General features: G+C 46.6%; 1 protein-coding gene across 1 annotated transcript in view; it reads right to left on the bottom strand.

Annotated features, from left to right (window-relative positions):
* Positions 1 to 2,497: 2,497 nt before the first annotated feature.
* Positions 2,498 to 15,985, bottom strand: part of smpd1 (sphingomyelin phosphodiesterase 1) — a 14,094-nt gene continuing 606 nt past the window's right edge. The window contains exons 2-4 of the mRNA XM_072576639.1: positions 10,596 to 10,729; positions 7,755 to 7,900; positions 2,498 to 4,052 (exon numbers count right to left, since the gene is read on the bottom strand). Coding sequence (XP_072432740.1) covers positions 3,649 to 4,052; positions 7,755 to 7,900; positions 10,596 to 10,729 — 684 coding nt within the window. The 3' untranslated portion in view covers positions 2,498 to 3,648. The remainder of the gene's footprint in view (positions 4,053 to 7,754; positions 7,901 to 10,595; positions 10,730 to 15,985) is intronic.

The following is a 15,985-nucleotide window of genomic DNA, read 5'->3' as shown; positions in this document are numbered from 1 at the left end:
GATCTGCTTTCGTAACAGAACACTATTGTATGCAGTTTTGGTCGGCATACTATAGGAAGGATGTGGAGGCATTGGAACGAGTGCAGAGGAGGTTTACCAGGATGTTGCCTGGCATGGTAGGAAGATCGTATTAGGAAAGGCTGAGGCACTTGGGGCTGTTCTCATTGGAGAAAAGAAGGTTTAGGGGAGATTTGATAGAGGTGTACAAGATGATTAGGGGTTTAGATAGGGTTGACAGTGAGAACCTTTTTCCGCGTATGGAGTCAGCTGTTACTAGGGGACACAGCTTTAAATTAAGGGATGGTAGGTATAGGACAGATGTTAGGGTTAGCTTCTTTACTCAGCGGATTGAGTGTTCATGGAATGCCCTGCCAGTAGCAGTGGTGGACTCTCCCTCTTTATGGTCATTTAAGCGGGCATTGGACAAGCATATGGAGGTTATTGGGCTAGTGTAGGTTAGGAGGCTTCGGTGGGCGCAACATCGAGGGCTGAAGGGCCTGTACTGTGCTGTATTTTTCTATGTTCTATTAACACCAATGTGTTGCACAAAAATCACACAATAAACCAAACTATTTTTAATTATCTTAACACACACAGCAAAATAAAATCTCACTCTGTTTCCTGATATTAACTGTAAAATTCGAAATTATACCCATTTCACAGCTCTGAAGTTTCTATTTCACTAACTCCTGACAATTTTTGTGCCACGGATGTAGACAAGTGAGTCCTTCTCAAATTTATTGACAAATTTTTTCACAAATCTGACAGCTTGAACATTCCCAGTTTCAATAACCTGCAGACTCTTACTAAGCTCTCCGTTTGCAAGATTACAAACTGAATGCTGCCTGATGGGTTGGTCTCATGGACAGATGGTATTTAACTGTGATAAGTGCGAGGTGATGCACTTTGGAAGAAGAACCAAGATGTATTAATGAGTATTTAATGAATGGCAGGACACTGGATAGCTTAGAGGTACCAGAGGGATCTTGGGGTGATTATTCACAAATCCCCGAGGTCAGCAGAGCATGTGAATAGGATATTGAAGGCATATGGAACATTTGCTTTCATCAGTCATGGCATAGACTATAAGAGCAAAAGGTAATGTTGGAGTTATACAGTTAGGCTACAGCTGGAGTACTGTGTGAAGTTCTGGTCAACTCACTACCACTAGAAGGGCTACAGAGGAGGTTCACCAGGATGTTGCCTGAGATGGAGAGACTGAGGCATAAGGAGAGACTAGATAGGCTTGGATTGCTTTCTCTAGAGCTGAAAAGACTGAGGGGTTGGGGTGACATGATTGAGGTACGATTACGAGGGGTACGGACAGGGTGTATGGAGAGCAGCTTGGGGGTTAAGGGGTCAATCATGAGAGGGCACAGTTTTAGGGTAAGAGGCAAGAGATTCAGAGGGAATTTGGGACAGAAAGCCGGGTTGGGGGAGTCTGGAATGGTAGTGGAGGCTGTGGAGGTAGTGGAGGCTGGAAACCTTACAACCTTTCAAAACAAAAAGGGCTGAACCTTTCAAATATCAAAACATTCAAGGATGCGGGACAGGAAATGGGATTAGTGCACTTTTAGTGGTAGTTATATTGCTACAGACTTGATGGGCCACAGACCGTTTTCTGCACTATATGAATCTATGATGTAACAGGTTCCCTGAACCCCTTCTAAGTGAGAACAAAAACTCAATCCTGATGGCTTCTGAACCGAATTAAAGAGAAACTTTGCTCAGTCCCAGATTCCTCAAACTCCACAGTATAAACAGTTTTCCATTAACACCAATAGGATCTACAGTCACCTGCTGTTTGATAAGTGATGGATTGAGTCAGTGCTCCTGAAGGACTCTGGTCTTTTTTTAAGAAACTCTTCACAGAGGTAGCTAACAACATCTGCCTTTATTTGAAATCCAGGAATCCTTGAATCCTTAACTAAGCATAATGTGTTCATACAGTGTGTGGAAGGTCAGAGGTTGTACTCTGTACATGGCAAGAGGTGAAAGGATGGGATTGGAGGGAAGGGAAGGATCCAGAGAGGCGTCAGTACCTGCAAGTTTTTAGAGTTTGCATTCCTTAACACCTGAACACCTTATAAAAACCTGGAGGGTAACAGAAGGCAATGAAGCTGAACAACAACAAAGAGAGAAAGAAAAATCCCAGAGAGAACAGCAGAGCTTCAAGATCAGCATTTCAAAAAGACAAGTGACAGTGAATCAAACATGAAAACACCGAGGATGCTGGAAATCTGAAATAAAAACAAAGTGATGGAGAAACTCAGCAGGTCTGGCAGCTTCTGTGGAGAGAGAAACAGAGTTAATGCTTCAAATTAAAGGTAAGCAAAGACCTAGCGGTATTATCGCTGGACTGTTAATCCAGAGACCAAGGTAATGTTCTCAGGACCTAGGTTCAAATCCCCCCCCATAGCTCCGACTCCAATATACTCTGCTTCAGACAAAAGCAGTTGACTTGGACAGCCCATCAATGCCAGAAACAAGTCCGGAATTGAGACACAAATCTGTTTATTACATGATATGGTGCCATGAAGAAGAATCATTACAAACATGTAGCTCTGATACTCCTCTCATCCACAGCAGCACAGTAACACATACCATCACATTTCACATCCTCCCAGATACACAATGTGCAAAACCTGCAATGGTGCAAATTTTACAGTTCATTAAAGTGAAGCGCATAGTGCAAGGACAACAAAAAAAACTTCATTACTCCCATGACAGGTAAAGCACAGGATTAGCTACAGAGTAAAGCTCTGCCACACTGCGTCAAAAATTCTCCCTGACTGATGCTCAGAGCACCTCAAAGCATACCACTGTAGGATTTCGCAGGCTTCTGATCCATCTGTTTAAAGGAACAGGGTGGATCTCATCACAGAGGCAAGAATGTGAATTATTTTCATTAAAAGGTTATGATTCTAGGGGTCAACTGGAATTAAAATTCAGATCAGCCTTGGCCAAACTGAATGATCAGGTCAGAATAAAAAGCTTCCTTCAGAATGCTACTGTCAAGAAGCACAATAAAGGTGGTCACCTCAGGGAGGTAAGTCAGGCAGCACCCGAGGATCAGGACAGTTGATCTTTCGGGCTTTAGCCTAATGGAGGAGCCTGCCTGAAACGTCGACTCTCCTCCTCAGATACTGACCAATCTGCTGTGCTTTTTCCAGCGTCAGACTTTATCGACTCTGACTCTCCAGCGTCTATAACACTCACTACCACCTCAGAGAGTTAACAGGGTAGTGTGCAGGAAAGTGACGAGAGCAGTCTGAGGGCCTCAATGTTTGTTGAGGGAGAGACTGTGGGAAGTGGATATCAGGGGCTAACTACAATCATAATCGCACCAGTTTTAACCAGGGATTATATGTGGTTCAACCCTCACCTTGGCAACATCATTGGCCAGCCAGTTACTAACACAAACACTAACTGACTGCTCCACATTCAGCACATGCCATAGACAACTCTGCTCAGAATCCAGCTAGCCCTGTCCAATCTGATGCCAGCAATGTCCAGCCAGCCCGGTCCAGTCGGTCAATGTCCAGTCAGTTGTGTCCAGCAGTCATCAAGATTCATTGGATGTCCCTGAAATTAAAGCAATGATAAATTCTATAAGGAGATCATTTCAGATATTGGCCTGAGGTGATTTTAGCACATTCTCCGCTGCCTCCAGAAGCTCTGTGTTTCCTTGTATGTCACCTTGTCATGAAGGTCCTTGCAGAGTGCAGGGTCATCTGCTCTGCCTGTACGAAGGGCACAGATGGTGGCAGTCTTGCAGGCTTGCTGACACGGTTGGGCAGTGTGGCCCTTGTGGTACAGGAACCAGTACCTCTGGAAGAGACCGTCATCGAGCAGGAAGCGGTTGATCAGGTTATCCATATCGACAGGAAACGCAGACTTCATCCCATAGGCCTCCCGGAGCCTGTACAGGAAAACCCACCTGGGATTATCTCCTTCATTGGCCTCAGTCAGGTTCAGGATGTAGGTCTCATGGTCAAGAACTGAATGTGAACTCGCTGGATAATTCCCATCAATCTGGTAAACCCGAAACCCTGTGGAAAAACAAGTTTTTTTTAAAAAAAGAACGAACTACACCAGCAGACAGCATTTCTGATGCTGGAACATTTCAGGTAACAAGAGCTCAAACCCCACACAGGCACTTGAATCATAGAGTCATAGAGATGTACAGCATGGAAACAGACCCTTCAGTCTAACCCGTCCATGCCGACTAGATATCCCAACCCAAATCTAGTTCCACCTACCAGAACCCGGCCCATATCCCTCCAAACCCTTCCTATTCGTATACCCATCCAAATGCCTCTTAAATGTTGCAATTGTACTAGCTTCCACCACTTCCTCTGGCAGCTCATTCCATACACGTACCACACTCTGTGTGAAAAAGTTGCCCCTTAGGTCTCTTTTATATCTTTCCCCTCTCACCCTGAACCCCTCTAATTCTGGACTCCCCGATCCCAGGGAAAAGACTTTGCCTATTTACCCTATCCATGCCCCACATAATTTTGTAAACCTCTATAAGGTCACCCCTCAGCCTCCGACGCTACAGGGAAAACAGCCCCAGCCTGTTCACCCTTTCCCTATAGCTCAAATCCTCCAACCCTGGCACCATCCTTGTAAATCTTCTCTGAACCCTTTCAAGTTTCACAACGTCTTTCTGATAGGAAGGAGACCAGAATTGCATGCAATATTCCAACAGTGGCCTAACCAATGTCCTGTACAGCCGCAACATGACCTCCCAACTCCTGTACTCAATTCTCTGACCAATAAAGGAAAGCATACCAAACGCCTTCTTCACTATCCTACAGAACATAGAAAAGTACAGCACAGAACAGGCCCTTTGGCCCACGATGTTATGCCGAGATTTAATCCTAATGTAAGATATAGTAACTTAACCTATGCACCCCTCAACTCATTGCTGTCCATGTGCATGTTCAGCAGTCGCTTACATGTCCCTAATGACTGCTTCCACCACCTCAGCTGTCAACGCATTCTTTGCATTCACAGCTCTCTGCATAAAGAACCTACCTCTGACATCTCCTTTATACCTTTCTCCTAATATCTTCAAAATCTACCTGCAACTCCACTTTCAAGGAGGTATGAATCGCACTCCAAGGTCTCTTTGTTCAGCAACACTCTCTAGGGCCTTACCATTAAGTGTATAAGTCCTGCTAAGATTTGCTTTCCCAAAATGCAGCACCTCGCATTTATCTGAATTAAACTCCATATGCCACCTCTCAGCCCATTGGCCCATCTGGTCCAGATCCTGTTGTAATGAGGTAACTCTCTTCACTGTCCACTACATCTCCAATTTTGGTGTCATCTGCAAATTTACTAACTGTATCTCTTATGCTCACATCCAAATCATTTATGTAAATGACAAAAAGTAGAGGACCCAGCACCGATCCTTGTGGCACTTCACTGGTCACAGGCCTCCAGTCGGAAAAACAACCCTCCACCACCACCCTCTGTCTTCTACCTTTGAGCCAGTTCTGTATCCAAATGGCTAGTTCTCCCTGTATTCCATGAGATCAAACCTTGCTAATCAGTCTCCCATGGGGAACTTTGTTGAATGCCTTACTGAAGTCCATATAGATCACATCTACACTCTGCCCTCATCAATCCTCTTGAGAATTTGAGTTTAACCGGAAAATGTTGAATTTGGTTGAAGTGAAGGTGTGAGATTGTCATAAAATCTTCAACTTGTTTCCAAAAAGTCTTGAGGGCAGGAGACAAGCCATGAGACCCAGTTATTATTGTTACAATCAAACACATTGCTGTGTGACTTGTTGTTCAAGAAGGGGAGTAGAGACAACCCTGGTAATTATGGACCAGTAAGCCTTACTGGAAAACGTTATAAGAGTTGGGATTTATAATTGTCAAAAGATAAATAAGTTGATAAGGGATAGTCAATGTGGTTTTGTGAAGGGTAGGTCATGCCTCACAAACCTTATTGAGTTCTTTGAGATGGTGACCAAATAGGTGGATGAGGGTAAAGTGGTTGATGTGGTGTATATGGATTTCAGTAAGGTGTTTGATAAGGTTCCCCACGGTAGGCTACTGCACAAAATACGGAAGCATAGGATTGAAGGCGATTTAGCGGTTTGGATAACAAAATTGACTAGCTGAAAGAAGACAGAGGGTGGTGGTCGATGGAAAATGTTCATCCTGGAGTTCAGTCACTAGTGGGTACCACAAGGATCTATTTTGGGGCCACTGCTTTGTCATTTTTATGAATGACCTGGAAGATGGTGTAGAAGGATGGGTTGGTAAATTTGCAGATGACACTAAGGTCGGTGGACTTCACCAGTTCCCTCATTTCCCCTCCCCCCACCTTACCCCAGTTCCAACCTTCCAGCTCAGCACCATCCTCATGACCTATCCTACCTGCCAATCTTCCTTCCCACCTATCCACTCCACCCTCCTCTCTGACCTATCACCTTCATCCCCACCTCCACCTACCTATTGTACTCTTGGCAACCTTCTCCTCAGCCCCACCCCCTCCCATTTATCCTTCTCCCCGGAAACTCCCTGCCTTCATTCCTAATGAAGGGCTTTTGCCCGAAACGTCGACTTTCCTGCTCCTCGGATGCTGCCTGACCTGCTGTGCTTTTCAAGCACCACTCTCATATAGACTCTGGTTTCCAGCGTCTGTAGTCCTTATTTTTGACTAAGGTCAGTAGAGTTGTGGATGGTGCCAAAGGATATTGCAGATTATAGAGGGACATAGATAAGCTGCAGAGCTGGGCTGAGAGGTGGCAAATGGAGTTTAATGCTGATAAATGTGGGATAATTCACTTTGGAAGGAGTAACAGGAATGCAGAGTTAATGGTAAGATTCTTGGTAGTGTAGCTGAACAGAGAGATCTCATTGTACTTGTACATAGATCCCTGAAAGTTGCCACCCAGGTTGATAGGGTTGTTAAGGAGGCATACGGTGTGTTAGCTTTTATTGGTAGAGGGATTGAGTTTCGGAACCATGAGGTCATGCTGCAGCTGTACAAAACGTGGGTGGGGGCACATTTGGAGTATTGCATACAGTTCTGGTCACTGCATTATAGGAAGGATATGGAAGCTTTGGAAAGGGATCAGAGGAGATTTATTAGGACGTTGCTTGGCCTGGAGGGAAGGTCTTATGAAGAAAGGCTGAGGGACTTGAGGCTGTTTTTGTTAGAGAAGATGATTGAGAGGTGACTGAATGGAGACATATAAGATAATCAGAGGGTTAGATCGGGTGGCCAGTGACAGCCTTTTTCCTCAGATGGTGACGGCTAGCACGAGGGGACATAGCTTTAAATTGAGGGGTGATGTATATAGGACAGATGTCAGAGGTAGTTTCTTTACTCAGAGTCGTAGGGGCATGGAATGCACTGCCTGCAACAATAGTAGACTCGCCAACTTTAAGGGGGCATTTAAATGATCATTGGATCGACATATGGATGAAAATGTAATAGTGTTGGTTAGAAGGGCTTCAGATTGATTTCACAGCTCAGCGCAACATCAAGGGCCAAAGGGCCTGTACTCTGCTGTAATGTTCTATGTTCTATGGCTGCAGTCACATACAGATCAGGATCAGATTTTCATGTTGGAGCACTCCACAACAGGCTATATAAACCACTCTGCCTCTTGAGTTAAGTACAGTCTATCCCTCCCTACCGACCCACAGCACCCATTCCCCCATCTTGCCCACACACAGATCCCTCCCTCAGCCCATATCCCCAGCACAGGTGCCCCACGTACCTGGATTGAGGTTGATGTACGTTGTGACACTTGGGGAAATGAAAGCCACAGACACTGCACGGCTCAGAGTCTCCTCATCATAAAAAACCTCAAACTCATCCACATGGGTATGGCCAAAAAACTGGGCAGCAATTGTCCCCTCATATCTGGGATAGCAAGGACAGAGTTAGCAGATCAACAGTGAGACTACAAAGGGGGCAAACAGAGTGGGGGCAGGGGGGCAGCTAGAGAGATTGATCAGATTGATGGGAGTGGGGGAAGGAAGAGATTGAACAGAGTAGGTGAGGGGGAGAAAGGGTGAAGTGACGAGGGGAGACAGAAGACAGAGGAAGAATAGAGCTGGTATTGGGGGTGAAGAGAAAGTGAACTGAGTGAGGAGGGATAGAGGGCAAGTGAGGAGGGATAGAGGGCAAGTGAGGAGGGATAGAGGGCAAGTGAGGAGGGATAGAGGGCAAGTGAGGAGGGATAGAGGGCAAGTGAGGAGGGATAGAGGGCAAGTGAGGAGGGATAGAGGGCAAGTGAGGAGGGATAGAGGGCAAGTGAGGAGGGATAGAGGGCAAGTGAGGAGGGATAGAGGGCAAGTGAGGAGGGATAGAGGGCAAGTGAGGAGGGATAGAGGGCAAGTGAGGAGGGATAGAGGGCAAGTGAGGAGGGATAGAGGGCAAGTGAGGAGGGATAGAGGGCAAGTGAGGAGGGATAGAGGGCAAGTGAGGAGGGATAGAGGGCAAGTGAGGAGGGATAGAGGGCAAGTGAGGAGGGATAGAGGGCAAGTGAGGAGGGATAGAGGGCAAGTGAGGAGGGATAGAGGGCAAGTGAGGAGGGATAGAGGGCAAGTGAGGAGGGATAGAGGGCAAGTGAGGAGGGATAGAGGGCAAGTGAGGAGGGATAGAGGGCAAGTGAGGAGGGATAGAGGGCAAGTGAGGAGGGATAGAGGGCAAGTGAGGAGGGATAGAGGGCAAGTGAGGAGGGATAGAGGGCAAGTGAGGAGGGATAGAGGGCAAGTGAGGAGGGATAGAGGGCAAGTGAGGAGGGATAGAGGGCAAGTGAGGAGGGATAGAGGGCAAGTGAGGAGGGATAGAGGGCAAGTGAGGAGGGATAGAGGGCAAGTGAGGAGGGATAGAGGGCAAGTGAGGAGGGATAGAGGGCAAGTGAGGAGGGATAGAGGGCAAGTGAGGAGGGATAGAGGGCAAGTGAGGAGGGATAGAGGGCAAGTGAGGAGGGATAGAGGGCAAGTGAGGAGGGATAGAGGGCAAGTGAGGAGGGATAGAGGGCAAGTGAGGAGGGATAGAGGGCAAGTGAGGAGGGATAGAGGGCAAGTGAGGAGGGATAGAGGGCAAGTGAGGAGGGATAGAGGGCAAGTGAGGAGGGATAGAGGGCAAGTGAGGAGGGATAGAGGGCAAGTGAGGAGGGATAGAGGGCAAGTGAGGAGGGATAGAGGGCAAGTGAGGAGGGATAGAGGGCAAGTGAGGAGGGATAGAGGGCAAGTGAGGAGGGATAGAGGGCAAGTGAGGAGGGATAGAGGGCAAGTGAGGAGGGATAGAGGGCAAGTGAGGAGGGATAGAGGGCAAGTGAGGAGGGATAGAGGGCAAGTGAGGAGGGATAGAGGGCAAGTGAGGAGGGATAGAGGGCAAGTGAGGAGGGATAGAGGGCAAGTGAGGAGGAATAGAGGGCAAGTGAGGAGGAATAGAGGGCAAGTGAGGAGGAATAGAGGGCAAGTGAGGAGGGATAGAGGGCAAGTGAGGAGGGATAGAGGGCAAGTGAGGAGGGATAGAGGGCAAGTGAGGAGGAATAGAGGGCAAGTGAGGAGGGATAGAGGGCAAGTGAGGAGGGATAGAGGGCAAGTGAGGAGGGATAGAGGGCAAGTGAGGAGGGATAGAGGGCAAGTGAGGAGGAATAGAGGGCAAGTGAGGAGGGATAGAGGGCAAGTGAGGAGGGATAGAGGGCAAGTGAGGAGGAATAGAGGGCAAGTGAGGAGGGATAGAGGGCAAGTGAGGAGGGATAGAGGGCAAGTGAGGAGGGATAGAGGGCAAGTGAGGAGGGATAGAGGGCAAGTGAGGAGGGATAGAGGGCAAGTGAGGAGGGATAGAGGGCAAGTGAGGAGGGATAGAGGGCAAGTGAGGAGGGATAGAGGGCAAGTGAGGAGGGATAGAGGGCAAGTGAGGAGGGATAGAGGGCAAGTGAGGAGGGATAGAGGGCAAGTGAGGAGGAATAGAGGGCAAGTGAGGAGGAATAGAGGGCAAGTGAGGAGGGATAGAGGGCAAGTGAGGAGGGATAGAGGGCAAGTGAGGAGGGATAGAGGGCAAGTGAGGAGGGATAGAGGGCAAGTGAGGAGGGATAGAGGGCAAGTGAGGAGGGATAGAGGGCAAGTGAGGAGGGATAGAGGGCAAGTGAGGAGGGATAGAGGGCAAGTGAGGAGGGATAGAGGGCAAGTGAGGAGGGATAGAGGGCAAGTGAGGAGGGATAGAGGGCAAGTGAGGAGGGATAGAGGGCAAGTGAGGAGGGATAGAGGGCAAGTGAGGAGGGATAGAGGGCAAGTGAGGAGGGATAGAGGGCAAGTGAGGGAAGTCAGACAATGAATAGAATGGAGGAGAGAGGGTGAATGAAGAGGGGGGGAAAGACGGGGAACTGAATGGGCAGAGTGCCAGGTGTGGTCTGGAGGCAGGAGGCTTGTGGGTGGCATGGGGGCTGTGTCAGAGGGTGGGGGGGGAGGGGGTGGCAACAGAGTAAGTGTGAATAAAGTGAGGGGGTAGGGAGGGTGAACAGGGTGAGGGTTACAGAGACAGAGTTAAGATATTTGGAGGATACTGTGGTGAGCTATCTCACTCGCTCTGTCTCACCTACCTATTAACAATTCGGTAATAGTTCCAGCTCCAAACCTTCATACAGAGACCTGGTGGGATGTGACCAATGATGTGAACCTTGAAGAATAACAACAATAATTTGAAACGTTGGTGAGATTTGGTACACAACGGTAAATTGGAACAGTCAACAACAGATCACATTCAGTACCAGTCCTATCATACTACTCTCAGAATCAGGTCAGAGATCAGAAAAGATCACCAATCAAGTGAAATCAAACAGCAAGGACTGAGTCTGAACACTGACAAGACAAACACAATGAAGGGATACATGAGAAGAAACTACCATGAAGGCCGAAGTAAATGGAACAAGTGAGACTTCTCTGTTGATGAATGGAGTCTTTGACAAGGAGGTTGAGTGAAGTGATTACGCCACAGTTGAAGAGGGTGAAGACATGACTGCCCAGCTGGTTCAGTGTACTACGTGCTTGATGTGGGAGGTCAACGACTCTGGTATGTCTGGCTTGTATAAGTGTGGAAAGTGTGTGCACGTTCAGCTACTGACAGAGCATATTGCAGCACTGATGAAAAATCTCGAGGACCTTAGGCTCATCCGAGAGAACGAGATCTTTCTGGACAAGACCTTCAGCGAGGTTATTACACCAATCGTACCAGAAGAGAGCAGACAATGAGGAAGGCAGAGAGGAGACAGGTGCAAGAGACCCCGGGAGAAGTACCTGTCAGGAACAAGTTGAACCTTTTGGAAACAGTAGAGACAGATGACACTGCCAGTCCGCGAGGCGGCCAGGTCTGTCAATCAAAGGTTGGCGTGGAGACAGAGCAGAAGAGTCGGACATCGCACAGAGCCGTGGTAATAGGGGACTCCACAGTGAGAGGAACTGACCGGGGTTTTTGTGGCAGCAGACGGGACTTTGACCGGGGTTTTTGTGGCAGCAGACGGGACTTAAGGATGGTGTGTTACCTTCCTGGTGCCAGGGTTAAAGACATCACAGACAGAGTGCAGAAAATCCTCAAGGACGAAGGTGAAGAGCCAGAGGTAGTGGTACATGTCGGTACAAATGATGTCGGGAAGAAGAGGAGGAACATACTACAGCGGGACCTTGGAGAACTAGGAAGAAGGCTGAAAAGCAGGACGTCCAAGGTGGTTATCTCCAGTTTGCTCCCAGTTCCTCGGGCTGGTGAGGCCAGAAACAGGGAGATAATGGACTTGAACGTGTGGCTGGGGAACTGGTGCAGGAAGCAAGGATTTAAATTCTTGGATCACTGGGGTATGTTTTGTGGTAAGCATAAATTATACAAGAGAGACGATTTGCACCTTAATCGGTTAGGGACCAGCATTCTGGCAGGCAGGTTTGCTACTGCACACAGCTACGTTTAAACTAAGTAGTGGGGGCGGGGGCAGAAAGAGAGGAGATAAACTGGATATTTAAGAAGGAAATTGGAGGGAAAGTTAGAACAAGGGAAGTCAAGAAAGACAACTATATCAATGAGGCAGAAAACTCAGAAAGGGATCATGCTGTAAGGTTGAGTGAAATAGGAGTTGATGGGAAGGGTGAGGGCAGCAACAAATTAAAAATACTATACATGAATGCACAAAGCATTAGAAATAAGATGGATGAGCTTGAGGCTCTTTTGGAAATTGACAGATACGATATTCTGGAGATAACTGAGACGTGGCTTCAAATGGACAGGGCCTGGGAAATGAATATTCAAGACTACACGTGCTATCGTAAGGACAGACTGACAAGCAGAGGGGGTGGGGTGGCCATGTTGGTAAAGGATGATATTCAGTCCCTTGCATGGGGGGACCTAGAATCAGGGGATGTAGAGTCAGTGTGGATAGAGCTGAAAAATACTAAGGGTAAAAAGACCCTCTTGGGAGTTGTCTACAGGCCCCCAAACAGTAGTCTGGATGTCGGATGTAAGTTAAATCAGGAGCTGAAATTGGCCTGTCACAATTATGTTACTACAGTTGTTATGGGGGATTTCAACATGCAGGTAGACTGGGAGAATCAGGATGGTATTGGACCTCAAGAGAGAGACTTTGTGGAGTGCCTCAGAGATGGATTCTTAGAACAGCTGGTGCTAGAGAGAAGGCAATTCTGGATCTGGTATTGTGCAACGAACCAGAATTGGTCAGGGACCTCGAAGTGAAGGAGCCATTGGGAAGTAGTGACCATAATACATTAAGCTTCAATCTGCAATTTGAGAGGGAGGGGGTACAGTCGGAAGTGACAGTTCTTCTGTTGAATAAAGGGAACTATAGAGCTATGAGGGAGGAGCTGGCCAAAGTTCAATGGTGCAATACCTTAGCAGGGATGACAGTGGAGGAACAATGGCAGATATTTCTGTGTATAATGCAGAAGATGCAGGATCAGTTCATTCCAAAAAGGAAGAAAGATCCTAGGAGGAGGCATGGGTGGCCGTGGCTGACGAAGGAAGTTAAGAAACATATAAAGTTAAAAAGAAAAAGTATAACATAGCAAAGATAAGTGGGAAGACGGAGGACTGGGAAGCTTTAAAAGAACAACAGAGGATTATTAAGAAGGAAATACGCAGAGAAAAAATGAGGTACGAAGGTACACTGGCCAATAATATAAAGGAGGATTGTAAAAGTTTTTTTAGGTATGTGAAAGGCAAAAAAATGGTTAAGACTAAAATTGGAGCCTTGAAGACATAAACAGGGGAATATATTACAGGGAACAAAGAAACGGCAGAAGAATTGAATTGGTACTTCAGATCTGTGTTCACTGAGGAAGACACAAACAATCTCCCTGAGGTAACAGTGGCTGAAGGACCTGAACTTAAGGGAATTTATATTTGCCAGGATTTGGTGTTGGAGAGACTGTTAGGTCTGAAGGTTGATAAGTCCCCAGGGCCTGATGGTCTACATCCCAGGGTACTGAAGGAGGTGGCTCGAGAAATTGTGGATGCGTTGGTGATTATTTTCCAGAGTTTAATAGATTCGGGATCAGTTCCTGCGGATTGGAGGGTGGCTAATGTTGTACCACTTTTTAAGAAAGGTGGGAGAGAGAAAGCAGGAAATTATAGACCACTCAGTGGTGGGAAAGATGCTGGAGTCTATTATAAAGGATGAAATTATGACATCTGGATAGTAGTAACAGGATAGGTCAGAGTCAGCATGGATTTATGAAGGGGAAACCATGCTTGACTAATCTTCTGGAATTTTTTGAGGATGTAACTCTGAAGATAGACAAGGGAGATCCAGTAGATGTAGTGGACCTTGACTTTCAGAAAGCTTTTGATAAAGTCCCACATAGGAGGTTAGTGAGCAAAATTAGGGCACATGGTATTGGGGGCAAAGTACTAACTTGGATTGAAAGTTGGTTGGCTGATAGGAAACAAAGAGTAGTGATAAACGGCTCCATTTCGGAATGGCAGGCAGTGACCAGTGGGGTACCGCAGGGATCAGTACTGGGACCGCAGTTTTTTACAATATATGTTAATGATATAGAAGATGGTATTAGTAATAACATTAGTAAATTTGCTGATGATACTAAGCTGGGTGGCAGGGTGAAATGTGAGGAGGATGTTAGGAGATTACAGGGTGACCTGGACAAGTTAGGTGAGTGGTCAGATGCATGGCAGATGCAGTTTAATGTGGATAAATGTATGGTTATCCACTTTGGTGGCAAGAACAGGAAGGCAGATTACTACCTAAATGGAATCAATTTAGGTAAAGGGGCAGTACAGAGAGATCTGGGTGTTCTTCTTGTACACCAGTCAATGAAGGTAAGTATGCAGGTACAGCAGGTAGTGAAGGCGGCTAATAGCATGCTGGCCTTCATAACAAGAGGGAATGAATATAGAAGCAAAGAGGTTCTTCTGCAGCTGTACAGGACCCTTGTGAGACTACACCTGGAGTACTGTGTGCAGTTCTGGTCTCCAAATTTGAGGAAAGACATTCTGGTTATTGAGGGAGTGCAGCATAGGTTCACGAGGTCAATTCCTGGAATGGCAGGATTACCTTACACTGAAAGACTGGAGCGACTGGGCTTATATACCCTTGAGTTTAGAAGACTGAGAGGGGATCTGATTGAGACATATAAGATTATGAAAGGATTGGATACTCTGGAGGCAGGAAACATGTTTCCGCTGATGGGTGAGTGCCGAACCAGAGGACACAGCTTAAAAATACAGGGTAGACCATTTAGGACAGAGATGAGGAGAAACATCTTCACCCAGAGAGTGGTGGCTGTGTGGAATGCTCTGCCCCAGAGGGCAGTGGAGGCCCAGTCTCTGGATTCATTTAACAGTTGGATAGAGCTCTCAAGGATTGTGGAATCAAGGGTTATGGAGATAAGGCAGGAACAGGATACTGATTAAGGATGATCAGCCATGATCATATTGAATGGTGGTGCAGGCTCGAAGGGCAGAATGGCCTACTCCTGCACCTATTGTCTATTGTCTTAATGATAACTAAAGATGGCCAAATGATACACAAGTGAGAAGGATGGAGACAGCCAGAAAAAAATTCCGTAAAGATGAAGGACATTGTAACTGGAAGAAAACTCTACTTTATGACAAGGAGAAGAATGTCATAAGATTCTACAATCATTTTCCTGATACCTCAGAAACTTGGCCACTGAGTAAGGAACTTTAAAAGAAATAATGGTCTGTGAGATGTGGATTCCTTTTACTGATTCACAGCATGTGGTTGTTGTTGGTTGAACCAGCATGTATGGATCTCTCACCACCTGTGACCAGTGAGGATCCTGTCCCTAAAACGCCCACAGTACATTGGATTCGAGTCGGTTTAAAAATTCAAATTCCACAATCTGCCATGGCCTCCAGACCATTAACTGGGTCTCTGGATCACTCAAAACTCCACATACAGATTATAAGACTGATTAGACACAGAGGTGCTTGACATTGCAAGATTAGAGAGAGTTCTCAAAATGGACAGCAAGGAAAGACAATTACCAGCCACTTGATCAGAACAGAGAAGAGAGATCTCTCTTCTCAGGGGCAAAGTGGAGAACAGTAGGAAGGGGTTAGCCACAGCATAGTTGGATGACGTATGTGACAGAACTGTTGTGCGAAGATAGGGTAAAACACACAAACCTGACACCGTGACAGCCTTACCAAGAATTACAAACAGCAGCACACCATTCCTGCTTGCACACTCCTTAAAACCCAAATTGTACTCCACACTCATTCTGCAACTGCCTTTCCCTCCCTGTTCACCAAACTGGATATTTGTGTATTTCTCAGCTGGCCATTGCGTGCGAGATATTTTAAGGAAGGTAATGAAACATTTCATCTCTTATGGTGAAGCCAAAAGGTATCAGAGATACTGCTTTCCATTTTGAACTGTGAGAAACCACAACATTGAAACATACTAAACCAACGTCTTTCTCGAGTGTTAGAATCAGCTGACTGTCACACCAC

Source organism: Chiloscyllium punctatum, chromosome 9 (assembly GCF_047496795.1).
Source record: "Chiloscyllium punctatum isolate Juve2018m chromosome 9, sChiPun1.3, whole genome shotgun sequence".
NCBI lineage: Eukaryota > Metazoa > Chordata > Chondrichthyes > Orectolobiformes > Hemiscylliidae > Chiloscyllium > Chiloscyllium punctatum.
The sequence above is the reverse complement of the archived record's forward strand: the minus strand, read 5'-3'. Positions and strand labels throughout refer to the sequence as shown.